The sequence below is a fragment of the Orycteropus afer genome, unplaced genomic scaffold (assembly GCF_000298275.1).
Source record: "Orycteropus afer afer isolate SDZICR_OR568_19922 unplaced genomic scaffold, OryAfe1.0 scaffold00167, whole genome shotgun sequence".
Classification (NCBI taxonomy): Eukaryota; Metazoa; Chordata; class Mammalia; order Tubulidentata; family Orycteropodidae; genus Orycteropus; species Orycteropus afer.
The window spans coordinates 6,132,994-6,148,914 of NW_006921754.1; the positions used below are offsets into that span (position 1 = coordinate 6,132,994).

The following is a 15,921-nucleotide window of genomic DNA, read 5'->3' on the forward strand; positions in this document are numbered from 1 at the left end:
TGCTCATCTCTGAAATAGTTTAACACTTACATTCCTTCCAGTCTTCTCTTACTTTTAGTTATAGGTTCATACCCATAGGCTAAAATCATCACATGCATTCTGTGTCAAGCTTGAATTCTTACCAAGTTCTCATCCAGATTATGTCTGTAAACTTCCACTAATTGTAATTGAAATTTTGCTACCTCCTGAAGCAGCTCATTCTAGGTTTCAACCTTCTGGTTAGCTGCCTCATGCCTTAGGCACTGTGCTACCAGAGCTCCTTACAATCACAAGGGTCTTTCTTAAAATAAGTTTATATCTCTCAATAGATAGTTTCTAACAGTTAATATTGTACTTCAAGTAGCTATAAAACCTAAAACCAAACTTACTGCCATCGAATTGATTACAACTCACAGTGACCCTCATTGCATTTCCAAAACTATAAATCTCTATGGAAGTAGACTGACTCATCTTTCTTCTGCAAGTGCCTGGTGGGTTTGAACTACCAACCTCTTAGCAGCCAAATGTCTTAACCACTACACCACCAGTGCTCCTTTCTAGTCAATATAGAGGACAAATTAAATCCCTCCTATATGTTCTCAACTATGGAAAATTTCAAGCTTATCCAGTCTCCCTGAAGTCTAAGGATATATGTATACCTTTGGCCACTGAAATACAATCAACTTTACTCACTCTCTTGGTAATTATGTACTACCTTTTGCTATTCTACCATTTCAGAAGTGTGCCGGGCACTACTAAGACCTATTACCTAGAAAATGTCAGAACTTTGATCAAGCCCAGACACTGAGGCACTTTCCATGACATCTCACTCCTTTATTTCTTTCATTTCTTCATGGTACCTAATAAGCAGATCACATATTGCATGTTTAATCAAGTTAGCTTTGAGAATTCCTCTGAAATTAGATATGTCATTGTAAGTTGCTTAGTTCTAAGCACAGAGTATTATTTTTTTTTTTTTCCCAGAGAACATCCTTCATTATAAAATGCAGTTACCAAATTTATAAACAACACTTCTCAAAAAGAAAAAGTACAGGAGATAGTAAAATCTCTCATAAAAATTAAACCTCCTACAGCATCCAAGTACTTCATATGACAGTATAAATAAGCTTGGAAAATGACATAGCATGAGCACATCAGAAAGAGCTTTGCAAACAATGACAAGACTGCATTAGAAATAGCCTAGTGATCTATTCCACGAGTTAACAATTTCGTACTCCCAAATTAGCACAATATTTTTAAAATCATGTTCCAGATTTCCACTAGCACACGGTGATATTCACATGCAGTGTAGGAACAAGGCTATAACATTTCCCTGAACAGGTAAAACACTAGGCGGTCAGAAGTTTCAGACCAGTCATTTTCACTGACCCTCAGCTGAAACAGTTGGTACTGCTGGGAGGTCAGCCTCTTTCTGGTTGTTTTTTAGAGCAATTTGCATCTCATTTTACTTTCCAATTATTACTCTCAAGTCATTGCTTAAATTATCTGTTGCTCCATAAGGAATGGCATTTCCTTTGGCTGAGAAACTAGCCGCATCACACTACATTAGCTGTGATGAGCCTCACCAAGGGCAAAGTGGTGGCTGACTTTCCTGTCTTGGCAGGTCCACTGAGGAGGCAGAGTGCCAGCACTCGCAGCGATTACTGACAGATTGGCCCAATTGCCATAGCTTTGATGGCAATCTGCACAAGATTACCAGTCACACATTCAACAGCCTCATTTCAATTGACCAAAATAAATGGTACCACCAAAACCTACCCACAAAATTCCCAACTTTCAATAAACTCACTGTTGAATTTCTCTGACCATTTCAATGATGCATGCCCACCAAGCTCAGTAATGATAGATGGAGTCATTAACATTTTAGTTTCTACTCTGAACCTGAAGCCAAAGCATATGGTCTGACAGATGTTCCAGCAATGAGTTCTATTTGATTTTCCATATAGGTGTCCACTTACACCGGACCTTCATGAAAGAATACTAATTTTTAAGATATAGCCCATCACCTATTACAATAGTTTAATGTCCTTAAAAGTTATAAGGTGTCCTGTAATACTTGGAACATATTGTCTTCAATATTTCAGCTTAGAACAATGATTACAAATTACCTTGAACTTAAGCAAATCATTCAAATGTAGAAGATGAAAGAAAATGCAAGGGATGGTTGTAGGATAATATCATCTATGGCCTGATTAGTACCATCAGTTATTTGATAAATTGCTTCTTATGTTCATTTTTCCCTTATTCATATTTTATTGAGATAAAGTACATATACATGTAATTGGATAGATCCTATCTTTTTATAATTGTGTAAGCCAAAATCTGTTGCGTCAAGTCAATTCCAACTCATAGTGACCACATAGGGCAGAGTAGAGCTGCCCCACAGGGTTTCCAAGGCTGTAATATTTAAAGAAGTAGACTGTCATATCTTCCTCCCATGGAGTGGCTGATGGATCCAAACTGCCAACCTTTTAATTAGTAGCTGAACAGTTTAGACACTTACAACCAGGGCTGCTGACAATTGTATATAAACCCTTAAAACCAACACCTCAAGAAAGATACAGTACATTTACATTACCCTACAAAGTTTTTTTTGCCCACTTCCCATCCATCTTCACCCATCACAACTGTTCTGATTTCTGTTATCAAAGACAAATTTTGTGTCTTCTGAAACTTAATACAAATGGAATCATACATTGTACACCACTTTGTATATTTCCCTAAATATAATGTTGTTAAGATTTATCCATAATTTTCCACATATCAGTATGTTGTTCTTTTTTATTGCTGTGGAGCATTCCATTGTTTTAATGAACCACACATTGTTTATCCACTGCCCTCTTAATGTACATATGGATTCTTCATAATTATTGGTTATTATGAATAAAGCTGCTATAACCATTCTTGCACAAGTCTTTTGGTGGGCACATGTCTTTACTTCTCTTGGGTAAACAGCTACCAATAATGAAAGCAATTAATGTCACTGAATTATACATGCTAACAAATGATAAAATGGCAAATTTTTGTTATATACAGTCTTATCATAATAAAAAAATAATAATTTAAAGAGAGCATGAGCAACATTTTTAACCTATGGAAATGCATAACTTAATTTTTTTTACTTATGAAAAAAAAATAGGAGCTCTGGCGATGCAGTGGCTAAAATGCTCAGCTGCTAAGCAAAAGATCAGTAGTTCAAACCCATAAGCCACCCCATAGGAGAAAGACTTGGCAGTCCGCTTCTGAAAAGATTTCTACTCTGTCCAATAGGGTTGCTATGAGTAGGAATTAACTCATCAGCAGTGTGTTTGGGTTTTTTTTTGTTGTTGTTTGTTTTATATGAAAATTATCTGACAGGTCTCAAGAAAATAACAACAACAAAAAAAACACCCCACCAAACTCACTGTCATTGAGTCAATTCCAATTCATAGTGGCCCTGCTTCACTGGGTTTCCAAGGCTGTAAATCTCTATGGAAGTTAGATGCTTCATCTTCCTTCTGTGAAGCAGCTGGTGGGTTCAAACCACCAATCTTCTGGCTAGTAGCCAAATGCCTCAACCCTAAACTACCAGACCTCCTTAAGAAAACAACCAGATTTTTTTTTACTACTTTAGTATAAATTTTATACTAAAGTTTAATTTTTGATCTTATTTCTTATTACCTGTGTTTTATGATAAACCTTACGTTATAAACGACAAATTCTCTATCATTGTAGGTTTCATAGGAACACAATTAATATGGCTTAGTGTTAAACTTGTCGTAAGATCTAAAACACATCTTTCTGTGTCGAAAATTTGGTAAATTTTAAGGTAACAAAAAAGTTAAGTATATATTTTATTGAGCTTTAGGATAGAATAGCTAAAGGAAATCCACTGCCAGAAATCTTAAAATTCTCAAACAACAAGTTCATTTTCTCTTACCCTATACGAATGAACTGCATAACATCCTTTTTAAAACTATGTTCCTTAAAAGCTCATGATTGTGCCAATATTCTACCTTATTGACAATCAGTAGACTTTGAAAAATAATTATCCATATTATTTCACCTCTATCAGTGGTTCATTCAGCATGTATCAGGAACTCAATTCAGGTTGTATATTTTATCATTGCTTTCTAAATACCAAAATGAATAACCTACCTGTAAGTGAACCAAAACCCCAATGCCATTGAGTAGATTCAAACGCACAGTGGTCCTATATAGGACAGAGGAGAATTGACTCATACAGTTTCCAAGGCCATAAATCCTTATGCAAGCAAACTGTTTTAACTGCTGACGTTTTGGTTAGCAGCCAAGTGCTTAACATACACATGCCACCAGGTTTCCTCCACCCACCTCTAAGACCCCAATTATATAATCTGAGATCTTACAGGAAAAGATGCTCTCTAAAGATATATCCAGAACCACCATGATTGCCTTATGAATTATCTTCCCAGCTTAGCTAACCTAATTCATGAAGTACTCAAATCTTTTACTCCATTTTTCAGTTTACTTAATTTGTATGTGATTGAAATATGAATCATAACCTAGAAACGATTAATAGAGAGAAGCTATGTTCCACATGTATATCCATACATAAATTATTTTAGGTATCAAATAATATCAGGTATTTTGTTCAGTACCTTTCGTAACAGTTATAGTGTATCATTTTTTCCTTTAAAACAGGAAATTGGCTGCTTTGGTAGTTTTTATTATGTCACCTTATATTTAGACAGCATTTTACTGATTGAAGTTCAATATTATATGATGACGTGATTGCGAGGACATAAACAATGACTGTCATGTTTTATTTCACCTAACTGTGGTAAGTATAACAGCTACTCTATTATTCCGTTACTTCTGTGACAGAATGCAGTGACCTTTCATCGAGTTGCTTCAGATACATTCATTCTCAGTCCTTCTCGGCAGATACTGTAAACAGTTGTTCTCACATTGAAGATTAATTTAAGGGACAATTTTTTCTCTCGATACAAAACAAACAACACAAAAGTTTTTCATTTCTCATCAAACAACAAAAACTGATAAATACAACATTTCAGGCATCCAAAACAATCTAAAGATGCAGTTTAGCATTTACAGCTGGGAGAAGTTTCCGTCTCTATCCAAGATCTTCCTTTTATGGACAAGGAAGTTGAGGCCTAGAATAGTTAAATGAATTCTCTAAGCAAACACAGTTAACTGGAAGGAGTGTTCGAATTAAGGACTGGTTCACCTGATCTCTAGGGCACTGTTCTACATCAAGCTAAAATAATCTGACATTAATTTGTATGAGTTAGGTCATAAATTCACCTTGGAATCAGAATTCTTCCTGTTTATATTTTTACCACTTCAAGCAAAAGGTGGATATATTTTTAAGTCTTATTTAATTGAATATCACAGGCACTTTCTGAATGAAATTGTATGTATGTGCATGTATATATATAAAATGCATGCAAATGACTAATCTTATCTGAGTCATGTTTAAATGGTATTACTAAAAGAAAATTTTAATTTTTAAACATCCCTGAAAATTATGTAACTGATAGTTTTAAATCTCTCTTGAATAGTGAGAAGAATGACTTAAGGAAGGTTACAGTAATTTATGTGGTATAATATTAAAAGGTATAATAGCTTTTGAATGAATAAGGTAAATATGAAAACAGATGAGGAATTGACAATGTCAAAGTGGAAGTCAAAGTCAAAGAGAAATAAATAAATCCACCCTCCTGTGGCAAAAGAGAAGGAAGGGCAGAAACAGAAATAATATTGTTCTTACAAGATATTTTCTCTCCTTCCTTAAAATAATAGCAGGAGGAAAAATTTAAGAAATCATGATGAACTGAGCCAATCCTCAAAGCAGTAAACAAACAAACAAGAGAAGAGCAGTATTTTGACTGCAACTACTCAGAGTAGCAGAATCCTGAGAAGCCTTTGTTGCCACAAGGCAGCTGGTGTCTGAGGATACAAAACCCTTCTTCATCCACTGTCACATGCAATCCTGGCGCGTAAAACCAGGAAAGATCGCAGAGCCTCTGGTTCTCCAAGATAGAACTATATGGATCACAAGTAAAGTCAAATGACAGCTAATGTTACCTACCAAATAGACAACAATTAGTAAATATGTTTTTTTTTTAAAAAAAAACATAGTTTGAAGTTATTTATTTAGGCAAGAAAGAGAGGAAGGGGCTAGAGAGAAATACACAAAGAGAGAGAGAGAATGCTATGATATTTAGCTGATAAAATAACTTGTGAATTACATAATACACTATCCGGAAAAGAACTATCTTATATTTCAATTCATGTAGGGTAAATTAGCATAACCACAATTTAAAAAGGACCTCACTTCCTTTTCATAACTGCTGACCTTTCCTTTTGCAGCTGAGTGCTTTACCTCACAGTTGAAAAGGTTAGCAGTTCAAACTTAGGGTACTGGCTCTAAGAGGTTTCCAACCTGTGGCAGCTCTGGAGGAAAGTCCTTGTCTCTGGTCAGTTTCTCGGATGACTCAGTTCCTTGTTGACCTCCATGTGGTGTAGCATCTATCTTTCCCCATCTCTGCTTGCCCCTCTATGCCTAATCTATTATAATATAATATATAATCTTTCTATAGCTCAAAGAAGATTGGCTTAAAACATACCCTACATGGATATGGCCTCTTAACATGACACAGAAAACTTGTTATCAAATCACAAGTCTAGGTGTTAGGATTTACAACATGTATTTGGGGGTGGGTGGGGAGGGGCTACAATTCAATCCAAAACAGACATAAAAGATGGTATCCTAACTGCAAATCAAATAAATTACAAAACTAGTGATAATTCGATTTTTATGAAGCACATCTGTTAAAGCATTCAATTGGATTGCTGTAGGAACTAGATGGACTAAGACAACCAGTACATATGGGACACCTACAAAAATATCAGTCATTAGGGTAGGTATGGTTTCCACTAATCATTTAATATAATCATTATTCCCACAACCTGCAAATGGGTGATTACACTCAGCACTAATTTCATCTCCCTAAAGATACAGTAAAATCAATCATGATGTGTATGTCAAGAAGCTAAGGAAATCTTACAGTGATTTTTCTTTTTAGTCTCCATTGGTATTCTCAAGAATTTAAAATTCTAACTAATTAGATCCCTTTCCTCATTCTGATACAGAAAGCAAAAAAAAAAAAGCTGCCTGAACACTTGCACATTATTTACATATAACCTGTATTACTTAACTTCAAATATGCAGCTCAACAGCTATAGGCCAGAGGTTCAGCCTCCTGTTCTCGGCTCATCCTGTTCCTCTTACCTCAGTGTTGCCACATGTACTTTCTGTATGTTCTCTGAAGGCAGACAATATTCCTTTGTCTACGCTCTCTCTGAATCCTTTAAGACATTAATTATATGCACCATTTTATGTTTGACTAACACGTATGTTAAATGTCAATTAATTAAATACATATTTATTGAGGACTTGACAAACCCAAGACAAAAATATTAACGTCTGGTCTGTGATTAACCCTCATGCATAAAAAATTCTGAAAAATTTAATTGGCTCACTAACAATTCACATTTCCAGAAATACTACCAAGGGTTTCTTTTTTAAGAAAAAACATTGTCAGAGTATGACACTTCCTACTTTTATGCTCTTGTAAATTCAGTTTTCAAAATACTATTTTAAAAATTCATTATTCATCTTGCAGAAAATAATTTTTATAGTTTATACATAACAATATTAGAGAATCGGTGGTTTCACCATAGATGAATACAAATACTTATTAATTGTATGTTCTCATATTTTTATTCATTCATATTGCAAAAAGGAATTTTTCTGACATTACTATGCAGTCAGTTAAATCAAACTCATCCAAAAGACCACTTGTTTCGTGTATTTCCACATGCACATGGCAAGCACACGCATGAGCGTGCGCACACACACACACACACACACAAAAGAATGAGACCACAAATAATACATTTGTGAATTTGTGAATTTTCTTGAAATGAAATGTACCCTTTGGCTCAGCTGCCAACGTGGCCTTACCTGCAACCATAGCTTGTTATGAACAGCATCTCTCCCGGTAGCGATACACTGAAATGTAGCATTCTGCCCTGCGTTGACCTCTACATCCCCCAGACGAAGGAAATGGGGAGATTTATCTGTGAAGGCAGAAAACACTTTTTTTTCCCCACATGAAGACAGCATACATGTTATTTTTTCCAACAGAATAAGGTTTTTAGTACTTTTACCTTTGGCCATGACTATTATCATATAGAAGAAAATTGAGTTTTCCTCACACAAGGAGACACCATGTTCTCCCCCTCCCCCTCCCAGTTTCCTTTTCTCCATAGCTCTATTGCTTATTTCCTCATAGCTGCTAGAAGAGTTCTCTATACAGAGTGAGCACTCAATAATTACCACTGATGGCACAGCATGTTGCATATGGGTGATAATAAAACAATTACTATTCAAAGCAAGCAAAAAAAATTAAATAGGCACAAATCTGAACATGATACATAAATATAATGAAAACATACAGTGATACCAAAAATAAAGACAGCTATATGGCTACTGACTTTCTACTAGCTATAATTTAAGCAGCTAGATCTTTCTTTTCTTTTTGTTTTAAGTTTCCATAGTTGTAACCTTCTAATACTTTTGAGAACAAAGAACTATTTTAGTTGCTCTCAAATACTGTATCATATTAACTCTTGTCACACTATTTCCTATTCCTTCACAACCCTAAGAATGTTATCCAAATAAAATATTACAGCAGCAAAAGTGATCACTGCAGTCAAAATGTACGTGACTTTCATGATTATTGTCAAGTAAGTTTTCTCTCCAATTAGCTTTTAAAATTGAAGTCACATTGATGTTTTCCGAACATAAACAAGAAAAGCTAAATTTTACCAAGTAAAATAAAAGTTCACAGAGAACTATATCTCACTGTTATAATTAATGTGCTCATATCATATTTTTCTATTTGCTTACTCATAAAAGCCTTTCTTTGATTTAACATCTATCTTTCAAGAGATGAAAATGAACAGTAGGTAGAAGCACAACACTTTCATACTCATGAATTGAAAAAACTTAGAAAACCCACTTGGACTTTCAGTAAGGTGATTTTGTGCTCTTTATACTTAGAAAATCCTATATGGAATGTATCATCTGGCCCCCCAGGCTACATCTTGCTCTGATGCCTCAACTCAGTAGAGCTTCAGAAAAAGAAATGCTGGAGCCAGAGCATAAGCTGGAGTAATGGTTCTCCAGACCAGTAGTATCAGCATCACCTGGTAACTTATCAGAAATAACAGTTGCATCTAGTAGAATCCAACTCATGGAGACCTCATGTGTTTCAAAGTAGAACTGTGTTCAATAGGGTTTTCAATTGCTGATTTTTTCCAAAGTAGATCACTACATAATCTTCTAAGATGTGTCTGGGTGGATTCAAATCTCTCATCTTTTGGTTAGCAACTGAATGTGTTAACCCTTTGCTCCTTCCAAAGACTAAGAGAACTTGTCAGAAAAGCAATTTTTCTGCCCTGCCTCAGACTCACTGAGACACAGCTAGTGGAGGGGCCAAGCAGCATGCAATTCCTCATGCTGTCTAGGCGATTCTGATGCATGCTGCAATCAATCAGAGGAGCCCAGTGCTTGCTCCTCATGGACAGTGCTCCCCTCTGTCCACACTGCTTACGATGAATAGAGAGGAGGACTGAGGAATAGATGAATACCAGGGAGGACTGCTGAACAGATAATCCAGGTTTCAAGGGCCCTGTAAAACGCTGCTGTTAAGATACATAGCTAAAGTTTGAATTTATGCCAGTTGTTCTATGCTTGAATGTAAAATGAATGCAGGCAATAAATTTTTTTTTTTTAGAAACTATACTATAAACACAAATTTAGTCAAGACCAACCAATGTGTATCTAAGGGCATAAATATGTAGTTAGTAATCTGTGTTTCTTCTTTTCTCTTTTTTTTTTAAACATGTATTAATCGGAAGATAATAATGACATTAAAAACCCTGTCTTAAGGTATAGAATGCAGTGAGCTATTTCTTTCTCTTCATGTCACCCCATATCCCAGCTTAGCAGATAAATTTAGAGATGTTTCTTTGGATTTTCCTTTCAGTCTAACTCTGACTTTTTATTCATCTTCGTTCTCCTAGACAACTTAATAATATTTAAAGAAAACAAAAAGAACAAGTCAAACACAGAACCACAATGACATTATATTAGTCTCTGTAATTAAGTAATTCAAGAGTCCTTTCAAATATGTACACTTAGTCACTAATCTAAACAATATTTGATTTAGAAACTCTAACTAAAACTGAACAGAAGGGTAGGAGTAACAACAATCAAAGAGACAGCAATGACCAAGTGATAAACAATCAACAGTTGTTGCAATGTAAGACAGGTATTGCAAGGACATAGAAATATTGAATTCTTAATCACAACCTACCACAAGGATAACTCAGTACTTGGATGTCATCAATGGCAATATAACCACTTCTCCCTCCTGAGACTTCAGCTTCAAATATTACCTGTCAGGAAGAAATGGAAACATTTACAACAATCATTTGTAAGAAATTTCCACAGTGGAAGGAGAATAACTACAGCTCGCTTAAGAAAATGAAATTAGATTTTTGTCCTATATTAAATTAAAATTGTAATTTCCTAAGCCTCAACACAAGTAAACAAATAGGTGAACAGCAATTAAATTGCTGAGCTCAAGAAGCTCCCATAATTTTTTAAGTAACTATTTTTAAACACTGTTAGCTTCCCCAAAGAAGTAAGATATAGGAAGAATATATAGCTATATATATATATATATAATAATTCAGATGCCTCTCAAAGCAAATAGTCTCCTGTCCACTTCATATATCTTCATTATTTATTTATCATACATTGATCACCTACTATGTGCCAAGCAGTATATTTGCCACTGACAATGTAAAACAAAGAGCTAATCAAAGCTTTTAAACAGCTGAATTTTCAAAAATGGAAGTCAACAGATAAATCAGTATGTTTCTAAGCAAGATAAGATACACTGTAATGCAACAAAGTTGCATATTTGGGAAACTAAATGAATGTAATTTAGATGGTCATAAAGTCTTCAAAAAACATAAGATTAAAGACATACGTATGGAATGCCTTGAATGCCACAGGAATGAAGCTAGAACTATATTCGAACACTATTTCCACATCATTAAATGACAAGCCAGAAAAAAAAAAAATAATAATAATCCTTGTTCAAATTTAAGCTTCCGTTGTAGACTTTTGTTGTTATACTTAATATCAGAATTTCTTTTGGCCTTTATTTTAATATTGTGTGCTATAACTTTCCAAAAGGATGATTTCTCATTAAACACTGCAAAGTTTTATGTGACAATGAGCTTGTTTATTCATGAAGAAAAATGGTCACTGGACTGAGCATTTTGCCAGTCATTTTAGGAAATGCAAGGGAAGTTGATTATGTTATAATCTAATTTGTCTATTAAAAATACATAGGCCTGTAATGATGACCGAAATATGATAACACTAGAAACAGGTAATCTAGTAGCAATGGGAATAGAACAGGGAAAAGAAAAAGTGAAAAACAGAAATAATGCTAAGAAGTAGACAATAAAGAACTAACTGACTCCTTCATTTGGGGGAATAAACAAGTGATATGTGGAACAACTCTGATTTATGGCTTGGGCCACAAGATAGTCAATGCTGTCATTAACCACTACTAGGAATACACAAAGATGTACCCATTTGGGGAAGAAAATAACTAAGTAAGTAGAGGACATTTCAAATTTGATTTGCCTATAATACATACGGGAACTCTGGTGGCATAGTGCCTAAGGCACTTGACTGCTAGCTAGAAGGCTGGCAGTTCAAACCCACCAGCCACTCCTCAGAAGGAAGGTTGGGCAATCCTGCTTCTGTAGTGATACTGCCTCAGAAACGCAAGGAGGGGTCGCTATGAGTCGGGGCCGACTCGACGGCAAACAACAACATGTTAATCTTTAGGGTTGCATGGTATTCTATTGTGTGTATGCACCATAGTTTGCTTACCCATTCTTCACTTGATGGACACCTAAGATGTTTCCATCTTTTGGCTATTGTAAATAGTGCTGGGATGAACATGGATGTACATATATCTGTTCTTGTCCTGGCTCTCACTTCTGTAAGATATATACCCAGTGATAGAATGACTGGATCAAATGGTATTTCTAATTCCAACTATTTAAGGAATTGCCATACTACTTTCCACAGTGGTTGGATCATTTGACAGTCCCACCAGCAGTGTATCAGAGGCCCAATCTCTCCACACCCTTGCCAGCATTTTGTTATTTTTTGTCTTGTTGAACTTTACTACTAGTGCTGGGGCAAGATGATATCTCATTGTTGTTTGGATTTAATTAATTTATTTTTAAATCCAGCCTCCCACATTTCCAATTTGGTATTTTTTATTTATGCACAATTGCAGCAAGCTTCCCTGTTTTCATGTTTTCCCATCAGAGACTCTGATTCTGTGCCAAGCCTTTGAAAACCACAGCCTAATCCCAGAATTGGCCTATATACCCCACGGGAAGTGAAAATGGCTGGAGATTGTCAGATCACATTGGAGAGTCTCCTTCCTACAATGCATGTGCTCATCTGCATACGACTGTTTACAGACATACCTGATGTCTATAATTTACTGTCTGTAATTTACCAGCCTTTTTCTAATTATTTTAGTGTGTTGACATGCCTCAAATTAGGACAGCCTGCTGGAAGCAGAACCCACTCTCTTTTTTAAACTTCTCATATGACTTGCTGTTCTGTTGGTACTTCTCTCCCTTCCTTGGCCCTTGCATCTTAATCATGCTTTGTTGCTTCTGGTGAGCAGTCAAGTGCCTTAGGCACTACGCCACCAGAGCCTGGTGGGTTTGGACTGCTAACCTTTTAGTTCACAACCAAGAGCTTTAACCACTGTTCCACCATGGCTCCTGTAGACCATGGAAAATGATACCAAATACAGGAAAGAGGTCAAGATAAACTGAAATATAGAAGTACCAATCAGAGTTAGCCATTAAAAGTTTTCTGGTGATCTCTGCAGGAACAGTTTTATTATGTTTGATGGGCAGAAGCTTGTGTGAAGGGACTGATAATAATACTTGACATATTGAGCATTTATTGCATATGAGACCCTTCTAAGCTTGCTTGCACATTCACACTCACTCTTGATTGCACTGCTTTGATTCTTCTGTATATATATATGCACATGAAAACACATGTTCATAAACTCACTTAATCCTCACAATGATCATGAGAGGTAGGCATCATATGCATCCTAATTTTAACAAAAGATTACACAACTTGACCAAGGTCCAACAACCAACAAATGGTGGAGCAAGACTGAAATCCAGGCATTCTGCCTCTAGAGCCCAAGCATTCATCATTTACTGCCTCTCAAGCTAAAGCAAAATGAGAGTATTTTTTAATAGTCTTTAAAGTCATTATAAATAGCACACTGATTAAATATTATATGAACTAAACTGTAGTATCGCTGAGCATTACACCACCCTATTCTCAACCGATGCTCTCACTTCCACCCGAAAGCTTCCAACAATGCCACAGAGTAGGCTGGAGTGGTTCATCTTTCTTCTACTTCCTGCCATCATAACCTTCCCTTGGGTTGCCCTTTATAAATGTGGGTTTCATTGGCATAAATTGGATCAGAGGAGGAGGAGAACAGGGTCTATGTGGGAAGATAAATGCTTCATGACTAAATGATGGATAATTACTGAACACAGAAGTGTGTGTGTGACTTACATTTTATATACATGGATTCAGTATGAATGCAGTTGTCATGGCACTTTTTAAATACTGGACCAAGGGCTTAGCAAGAAACTTAAGGAATCAAATACTTCAAATAATATATATCTTGAATCAATTGTGGTATAGGCTAATTTCCTGAGGATGAGAAACATTGAATTTGACTCCTGACCCTTCTGTTTATAAATTCTTCAGCAAATCATATCACCTTTAAGAGGCAAGTACCAGTACCAGCACATAGTATAACACAGTTTAGAAAGTTAAATGAGGATTAAATGGTAGCACATGTGAAAGCACTATATAAGCCAAAACATACGATTATCAACATTGGTAATATGTGAGATTCATATAAATGTATCTTAGAAAAATAAATTTTATTTGATAGAATACTGGTCAAAGAAAGGGAAGGAATGGAAATAAAGTGAGAAAAAAATGCATTGTAATGAAGAAAAAAAATGACAAACCATACAGCTACTTAATTAATCAGTTAGTATTTGCTTTTAATTTTGTTGTAGTCAGCACTCATTGAATTATTTTAACTTCTAGGAGTATCTTAGTTTTACTTGCTTGATTTGTTTAACTTCCTTTTCTTCACATAGGTGGTAAGTCTAAACAACATTATTGCACCCTTGAGAAAAATTTCTTAATTGTTCATTTTAACTGAGCTTTATTCAGGACAATAAATTTAGGCCTTGATTTAAAAGGAAGCAAAAGGATCTTTTTTATTATTATTATTATTACTATTATTATTATTACTGAACGGGGGAGGGGGAAAGCTGTTTCACTTTTTAGTGACCTCATTTTCCTGGCTAAGTATTGGCTTTGCCTCATTAATGAAAGCTAGAGGAAATTTCTAAGATCAGATTCCTTTACTGCTAAAGATGTAATCAGCTTTATCACTTCAACAGAGCCCTCACCTTGTAAAGCTCTCTGTCCATTCAGGGGAAACAAATCTCAATAGCTTAATTACAAAAAGCTTGCTTGGGCTACTGCTCAGGTCACAGCTAATGCATGGTGTCAAGTAGTCAACCAACGCTGCCCAGAAGAAGAGAGCAATGGAAGTCATACCAGATGTCAACGTGAACCCATCCCGGAGACCTGCCTGAGAGCAGAATGAATAGGCTCTGCTTTCCACGCTGTTTTCACTTCACTCCATTACCTGAAACAGTGAAACTGATGATTCTAATCAAATTTTTGCTACTCCAGCAACATTCCTGGATTATTAACTAAATAAGTGGAGTAAAGTTGAATTAAAGTAGAAAAAAACTGTCTGCCTAGAAAACAAGGACAACTTTATTCTCTGGTAAAACTGAAATGTGTGCGTATGTATGTGTGTGTATATATACACACACATACACAGAGGACTATCAAATATAATGAAAGGTTGAAGTTAAGTGTCAACAAGCCTTGGATCTAGTCCTTCATTTGCTATCACAAGTAACACTACCAATCTACTTAACCTGCGTCTTTATATCATCATCTGGGTGATACTGATGTTGTCTACATCATAGGTTTGTGATAAAAATTATAGATATACATCAAATGATTGAACGACATAAGAAATACAATATAAAAGAAAACACAATGTATACTTGCAAAACATTTTTTTTAACTGCTCTTAATTTTCTTTACAATATATCATAGCATTAAGAATCAAGAGTCCGATATCAGATATTTATTTAGTTCACACTCTACAATTGCGTAAACTTCAGTAAAATCTTTTAAACTTCAAGAAGTTTTTTTTCTTCTATTAAAGGAAACTATTGGGAGCTCTGGTGGCTTAGTGCCTAAGGCATTTGACTGCTAACTTGAAGGCTGGTGGTTCAAACCCACCAGCCACTCCTCGGAAAGAAGACTGGGCAATCTACTTTCGTAGAGATACCGCCTCGGAACAAGGAGAGGTAGCTATGAGTCAAATCGACTTACTGGCAGTGAATTTATTAGTACCCACTTCAGGATTCCAGGGAGGATCAAATGATACGTACACATAAAACATTTACCACAATGGGAGTGCTCTACATTGAAAAGTGAAGCTGCTGCCATCTTGGTAGGAAAACATGCACAAAGGACACATGTATAAATTTCTTCTCATTCCCTTCTTCCCCCTCTCATCAAAAACTAACGCTCAGGCGGGGCAAGATGGC

At 35.7% G+C, this 15,921-nt stretch overlaps 1 protein-coding gene across 1 annotated transcript in view; it reads right to left on the bottom strand.

Moving 5' to 3' along the window:
* PTPRK (protein tyrosine phosphatase receptor type K) overlaps nt 1-15,921 on the bottom strand; it is an 867,169-nt gene that overhangs the window by 411,593 nt on the left and 439,655 nt on the right. Inside the window, exons 4-5 of the mRNA XM_042781758.1 lie at nt 10,431-10,512; nt 8,012-8,127 (exon numbers count right to left, since the gene is read on the bottom strand). Of these exons, the coding sequence (XP_042637692.1) occupies nt 8,012-8,127; nt 10,431-10,512 (198 nt within the window). The remainder of the gene's footprint in view (nt 1-8,011; nt 8,128-10,430; nt 10,513-15,921) is intronic.